This window comes from Rhamphochromis longiceps, linkage group LG14, assembly GCF_057381845.1.
Source record: "Rhamphochromis longiceps isolate RC_006_pf linkage group LG14, R_longiceps_female_GT1.1, whole genome shotgun sequence".
Lineage (NCBI taxonomy): Eukaryota > Metazoa > Chordata > Actinopteri > Cichliformes > Cichlidae > Rhamphochromis > Rhamphochromis longiceps.
In genome coordinates, this window is record NC_140570.1 from 14988662 (window position 1) to 14996432 (window position 7771).

At 40.1% G+C, this 7771-nt stretch overlaps 1 protein-coding gene across 1 annotated transcript; it reads left to right on the forward strand.

Annotated features, from left to right (window-relative positions):
• Positions 1 to 269: 269 nt before the first annotated feature.
• Positions 270 to 1767, forward strand: LOC146653807 (uncharacterized). The gene is made up of 2 exons (XM_085381036.1): positions 270 to 935; positions 1676 to 1767. The coding sequence occupies exons 1-2, from the start codon at positions 270 to 272 to the stop codon at positions 1682 to 1684; spliced, it is 675 nt and encodes a 224-aa protein (XP_085237162.1). The 3' UTR covers positions 1685 to 1767.
• The last annotated feature ends 6004 nt before the right edge of the window (positions 1768 to 7771 follow it).

Consider the following 7771-nt stretch of genomic DNA (forward strand, 5'->3'; position numbering starts at 1 on the left):
GCTAACGAGCCAGCACGAGAGAGAAGACGGGAGAAGAAAACGTTGAACTTTCAGCAACTACGTTGTTAGGACAAATTACAAACATACGATTTCAAGTGTTTTTTGAGGATCTGTGTTTGTTCGTCAGAAAGTCTGCACGGTAAGTTCAATATCTAGGCGACGTTTTTTCGAGATAAAAGCACCAGTTGATATTTAGACCAATGCTCATAACCTAGCGCTAGCATGCTAGTTCAGCTGAAAAGCACAGGCAAACTTTTGAAATACTAAAAATGATCATCTGCGTCTTTTGTAAAAAGGTATTGGTCACATTAAGAGGCTATGTACTACATTGCAGAGTGCATAAGAATGAGCCTTGTATTTTTAAATGTGTTGGCGCCAATTGCAGCCAAACATTCACCACGTACTCTGCTTTCAAGGGGCATTTTTATCGTGTGCACAATGCACCTGCACTTCAAGCTACTCCTAAAGCTCTTGTTGCAGATTTAAAATGTGCGGTTTCATTATGTGCCCGCCATTTTCAAACAGTGAAAGAGCTAGTGTCTCACTTAAAGGATCATATTGCAGAGGGCAGGTCTGTGTCATGTCCAGTAAGTGGTTGTAAGCATATGTTTACAAAAAAGTCATCATTTACTTCTCACATGTGTAGGAAGCATAAAGCTTGTTCCCCAGATGGTATTGATGACATGTACAAGGAATCTCGTCCTCAGCCCCCAAATGACAGTACAGAATATTCAGAAAACACACATGAAACCATGGCATCTGCTAGTTCAGCCAGTGATATGCCAGAGAAGGATAGTCATTCTTATCTCAGAAACATGTGTCTCTTTTACCTTAAACTGCAAGGACAGCTGCTAATTCCTGCCTCTACTATACAGAGTATTGCTGAGGAAATGCAGAATGTGCACGAATTGGGTCAAGCCTACACAATTAATAAGGTAAGTTGTTTACTAAAAAATGAAATGAACCTATCAGATGAAGCAGTCACTAAAATCTGTGACTGCATTAAAGAGTCAGATTTGTTCTCTGCTTGCCATCAGGGACAACTAGGAACAACACACACCAGAAATCAAACATTCAAAAAAATGTTTAAATACACAGAACCCAAGAAAGTGCCATTGGGAATGGATGAAAACATGACAGAAAAATGTGCTTACTACATACCAGTTGGAGAAACCCTGAAGAGCTTTTTAGAGTCACAGTTATGGAGGAATACACAGTCACAACAGTTTGGGGGTCCTGATGTAGAAATTTTTAAGGATTTATATGATGGCAAAATTTTCAAATGTCACCAGTTCTTTAATGAAAACCCGGAAAGCCTCAAACTGATTTTGTACCAAGATTCATTTGAGGTAGTGAATCCCCTGGGTTCTGCTAAAAAGACGCACAAACTTCTTGCAGTCTATCTGTCATTAGCAAATTTACCCATTCATTTGCGTTCAAATACAGATAACATGTTTTTAGTCTTGTTGTGTGTTGAGAATGACTTCAAGCGTTTTGGAATAACCAAAGTTTTCTCAGAGTTGTTGGCAGATCTGAAATCTTTGGAGACAGATGGAATAGATGTAGATGGAGAAACAGTAAAAGGGGGACTTTACTGTATTGCTGGGGACAACTTGGGTTCTCATTGCATAGGAGGGTTTACAGAAAACTTCAGCTGCTCTCAATATTTTTGCAGGTACTGTGAAGTAACACGAAGTGAGTTTTATGCTGATCCGAATGCCTGTGGTCCTCCACGCACTCCAGAGACATATGACGCGGCTGTTGCTGATTTCCAGTCTGAAACTATCCAAGACGTCAGAGGAATAAAGGTAAACTCCATCTTCAATACCCTTCAGTCTTTTCACGTATCCCAGCCTGGTCTTCCACTATGTTCACTTCCCCACAGCATTTTGGTTATACTTTGTCTTGAACGTGGTCATGGCCATGACTGTGTGTATATATATATGTATATACTTAATTTTTACTTACTTTGTACGTGTATTTTAACTGATCAATTATAAAAATACTTAATAAACTTTTATATGATTGTTATTTTACAGGTGTTTCTTCTCCATAAACCCAGAAAAAGGAACCAAAGTAGAGAACAAAAACTCAAAGCGTCGTCTCAGTGTGAACCCTCGAGTCCTCACCCTGATTCAGGATCTCGCCGACCACGAGTGGCGCTAAGCCTAAATCTTGACTCTCTGTGGACTGTTAGTTTTACTTTGTTAATTTTGTTCCACAATGTGTACTGGAACCTTTTACTGGTCGAATGCATGAAGCCAATTCATGAAGATGTTCTTTCTTTGTAGGAATGTTCTTTATTTACATAAGAAAAGAAAAAAACAACATGCTGCTACTGCAGTGTTTCTAGACCACATGTGTAGGTTTGTTTCACCACGTGGTTTTGCTGATGTTTTCTGACCAGGGCCATGGTTGTGGTGACAGCAGGGTGTGTGTTGCGTTGCACGGTGATTATGATCATTTTTGGCACAATGTGTTTTTTGTTTTAACACTGGGATTGCCAGGCTTCTACCGTTCTACCTTTAAAAGCCGGAGAGCAGTCAAATGCTGGAAGTGGAAGCTAAATTGGCTAGTCATTCATATGTATATTAGGTTGTTACCTAGGAATTCTGGAGGGAGGGGAGTGGGGGTGAGTGATTGAGGGGGTGGGGGAGTGGAGTGTTTCAGTTTGCCATCTTAGGGAGAAATCAACACATGTCCTTTGTATGTCCTTTGTTGCTGACATTTATTGATGAAAACAGTACAAAAAACCAACCATTTGTACACATATTTACAAATAATGATAAAAAGTGAGTGAGTACATTTCAACATTTTCAGCAATCACTCACAATCCTGGCACTGCCACGGTATCTGTCGTCTGCATTTACCACATGTGTACCTGTAGCAGTGAACACATCGCACAGTGGCCTGATTTTTTTTGCATCTGTGTTTGACCTGACACGTGGCCCTTTTTCCAGGGCTCGGTGTGGAGGGTTGTGTCCGAAGCAACTGTTCTTTTCTTGCCTTCTTCGCAGCTACATGAGAGCGAGCCAACTCCCTTGCAAGCTCCACCAGGAAGTCCACCCGTCTTTCCTTCGTCCCGGTGCATGCTTGATACAGCACATGTGCATTCAGTGCTGCCATGTCAATCATGTTATAAAACATGGCAACTGGCCAGCGCCGTGTTCCTTTGCGGACAGTGTACTCCCGAACCATCTGGTCCATCACATCCACGCCACACTTTGTTTTGTTGTAAAGGGTGACAGTGTTTGGCTTCCTTTTGGTAGTATTATCAGTCTGAACCACGCTGTGCATGCTGCTAAGAATATAGACTGTCTTCTTCCGTTTGGCCGCATACGCCGTCAGCGTGGCAGCAGAGGTTGAAAACACCTAAGAAATAAGATAAATTATTTCCATAGCCCTTTTACACACAATGAAACACATAAACATAGAACCACAAAAGACCTGCAACATACCTGAGTGGTGAAGTCATTGCGATCTGTCTGTCTAGTGGATTGAGGAATTTCCCTGCGAATCTTGTTGACTGTGCCGAGGATGGTGGTTTTCCGTCCAAGAAGTTTTTGCGCAAGTGAAAGCGATGTGAAGAAATTGTCCGTGGTAACATTTCTGCCCTTGTCTAGGAATGGTTCCATCAGCCTCATTACTACATTTTCAGAAAGTCTCTCCCCAGTGGGACGATTGGGGTCCTTGCCAAGATATGGGAAGACATTGCAAATGTACTTGGATTTTAGGTCGCAGGCCACCCAAAACTTGATCCCAAACTTGTCCGGTTTACTTGCAATATACTGCAGGAAACAGCACCGAGTCTTTGATGGGAAAAGCTGTTCATCAACGGTGATATGTAGACCAGGGTTGTAGCACGTGATGCAGTTGGTGACAAATGATCCCCACACACTGGAAATTGCAGCGAACTTATCAGTCTTTGCTCGATCACTGCGGGTGGACTTGTCATCAAAGCGTAGGTGTTGCATGATGTCTTGGAAGCGGTTTCGTGCCATAGTTCCAATTATCTGTGGGTTTCCCAGGTTTGCTGACCAGCAGTCATTTACCGATGGAACCCTGTAAACCCCCCGCAAGATGACAATTGCAATAAATGCCATTAGTTCAGGGAGGTCCATGAACCAATGAACATGCTCCGTTTGCTGTGCATGTTGAATAGTCCATTCTTGAATGCTATGAAGCATGTCAAGAGTGATGAAACACAGGAAGCTCTGAAGGCGACTCGAGATACTTCTCCTGGCCTTAGCCGTTGGCTCTCCATCTGCAGTGTACGGTTCTATTGGGGTGAAAGGGAGACGGGTCCCCACATGTTCTTCACGCCACACTGTGCCATCTTTCGCTGTCTCAGTCCCCAAACAAGCTCTCTTTTTCGGTGGAGAAGCAGTCTCCTCATCTGCAGTGTGAACAAATTCAAATTGTGAGCAATGGGAAGGTCAAACAAACTTACTAACTACATCCACTTACTTGTTTGAAATGAAAAAGGAAATAACATGAAATGAAACTAACCGGAAGACTGATCAGACAGCTCTGAGTCCGAATCCGGCTGAACTTCTAGGTCTTCTCCATCCGAGTCACAAGGGTCGACTTCCGTCAGGATCATTTCCAACGCCTGCTGAGTAGTGAGTCTTCTCTGCATTTTCTTTCCTTGGAGAGGAGGTCCGTACACCACAGAATTCTTCAGGGCAATGAAGGGTTAGGCTAAGTGCAGTGAGATTGTGTCATATATATACCCAGTACAAAAAACACCCAGTGCTCTGATTGGTGCACAATCATAGAGATGATTGTGCACCAATCATAGAGCACTGTGACGGGGCACTCCCCGCTTAGCGGGGCACACCCAGTGCTCTAAGCGGGGAGTGCCCCGTCACAGTACCCCGCTTAGCGGGGCACACCCAGTGCTCTATGATTGGTCTTAACAGGTTATTTAACTTTTTCTGGTGGAGGGTCTAACAAATGCTTGTTTCATGAACATGGTTCTTGCTTTGCAGGAATGTTCCACAGCTTTTATAGCCTATATTTTGATTGAATTGTGTAGTTGCTGTGTGCCTTGCATATTGTGTTAGTTGGAAAAATGGATCCATTTGCTGTCATTTTGCTAATGTGGCTGCAAAATAAATTTCCCAAAAGTGATATTTTCCTCTCTTGTGTTTTCTCAAGATGTATTTTTGCATGTTTGGGTGTAGGCGTAGCAGTAAGAAATTTGCTGGGTTATGGTTAAAATTTTACATTAAAACATATAATATTCAGCATAGATTTTATGTATAATTTACAGAGCAGCTCCATTTAATATGCACAGTTTCACCGTAGTTCTACCATGTTAAATTAGTTCTTTGTACGATATTTCCCTGTTAATTTTGCAGTTTATGGATCCACAAAAAGCATTTATTACTCGTAAAAGATACAGGAAATAGTGTATTTATATATCACATCTATGTGTGAAATTAACTTCTTTTTCCTGTAGATTTAACAGTTTTAATCTGAGATTCATTCACTGTAAATCAATTTACAAGTTGCACCTGTAAAGCGTTTTTACAGGAAGTCCCTGGTAACCCCAGCTGCCAGGGTTTTCCTGTAAAAACAGCACGTTTTTTTTTTTACAGTGTAGAAAAGCACAGAAAAAAGTGCTTGTACGAATGGGTGAATGAGGCATGTTGAATAAACCACTTCAAGTGCTCAGAGTAGAAAAGCACTATATAAGAACAAGTTCAAACTGCTTCAAACCAGAATAGAAGAAAAAGAGGAAGATCCTGATGGAAAACTGAGCAACAATCTCTAGTTTACTAAAAGGTGACTTGAATAATAAGATCAGTTTCATCAAATCATACTGGCAAAATGCTGCTATCAGAGTCAGTAATGGAAAGGGGTGTCCAGCATCCTGGCCTTTATGGCAGAGTTGCAGAGATGGTCTGAAAAAAATGAAAGCAGGATGAAGAAAACTGAAAAAAATAAGTTATAGAGAGACTAAATCTAAGTTTAACTTGTTTGGCTAAGAAAGGAGAACATTTGTGAGAGAAGAAATAAATTCCTGAACAATTCCTGTGATGGTTTGGGCATGCTGCGGTGATGTTAAAAGTAGAGGATTTGTAAAGGATAAAATGAACACACATCTTGAACACATGAGGGTACACAGCAAATCCAGCATGTCCAAATTAACACTGTCGGATTTGATTTCAACACTATTAAAGTGTCTATATGGGTCCACACCAGAGAGTGTTAATTTAACTCTTTTTGGAGAGTTGGTACGTTAACTCTGATTTAGTGTTAAACACCAAATCTGTCTGGAGTTGATAATTTAACACTTGGTGTTAAGAGTTTATATATTAACTCTCAAAGAGTATTTTAGTTTAACTACGTAAGAGTTATCTTCTAATTCATTCTAAAAAGCGGGAATTTTACTGTTCTGAACTTCTAGAAATTTCTTTTGGAAATAAACATTTACTAAAAAGATGCAATGGTTTTTGAAAAACATTTATTCTGAACTGTGCACAACAATTTCAAAACATTTTCTGAAAGATGTAACAGTATACATGTTCTCACTTTCATTAGAATTTTGTTTATCAAAAGGTCTGACATGGTAAATGCAAATAACAGCATTCTCAACACTTATTTCTTCAATACAATATGCATGTCCTTCATTCATCACTTTGTGGAACTTCAACGCACTTCTGCTCTCCCCCATATTCCATCTTCACAAGCATATCCTGATTGAATAAAAATTAGTTGACACTAATTAATGGCACAAATAATCCAGTAAACAATTGCAGCACAGTAAAAAAAAAAAAAAAAGGAATCCTCTTTGAGCCATTACTTGTGTAAAGTAATTTCCCAAAAGACAAGGACACAGGCAACAGGTAATACTGAACTAAATGTAAAACCTCAACCTTTTTAATTTTTACCTAAACCGTGTGCACAAAACTCTGGAGGGATCTATGCTAACGTAGAACCCAGTCAGGACGTCTGCTACTGCTGTTTGCTCGTTTTTTTTTTTTTGTTTTTTTTTATGGGCGATCGTTTTCAGGCTTCAAGTAGCACCATTATACCAACATTTCACATTCTAGACATTGTTTTAGGTGTATTTGACCAAAAGTTTGACTGAAAATTCACATGCAAGCTTTTTTTCAAGGCTGTGGTATTTGCCTGCAAACAATACCTTTCAGCTAGCTAAAACAGAATGTTATGCTATCACTGAGCAACATGGCTAATGCCTTTCACACAGCTTTGTCTCAACTCCAAAGAGCCACAGAAGTAAAAGCTAATAACAATTGAAACAATCTTTGAAAAAATGACTTACCAAGCATGGCAAACAACTCAAATATGTAGAGCAAAATGTTCTGAAACGGCTTCACTTCAGCTTCGATTGGAGCCGTGCTGGGGGCGGAGTCCGTGAATTTACTCTGTTGGTGTCATAGCCCCTCTAGGAGTTCAGAGTTAAGAGGTCAAGAGTTAATGTTTCCATTTTAACACCTCCAGATTTGACAGAGAAACACTCATTTTTAACACTCGATTTTAACTACTATCATTTTACACCTCACAGTTACATTAAAAGAATGTGACTCTGCTTAGAGTAAAATTAACTCTACTTTTGCAAGGAGACTATTAACACAAAAACATTTAACACTTTTGAATTTGCTGTGTATCACTCATTTTGCAACACCTGTGAATACTGCATGGTTTGAGCCAGTGTCTTACAACACACAATCAAAAGTGAAGTGGTCTAAAAAAGGACTAGATTTTGATGCGTTGATGTGATTTACAGTGGGGCAAAAAA

Coding starts and splice junctions, on each gene's coding strand:
- LOC146653807 (XM_085381036.1), top strand. CDS start 270: ATGATCATCTGCGTCTTTTGTAAAAAGGTATTGGTCACATTAAGAGGC.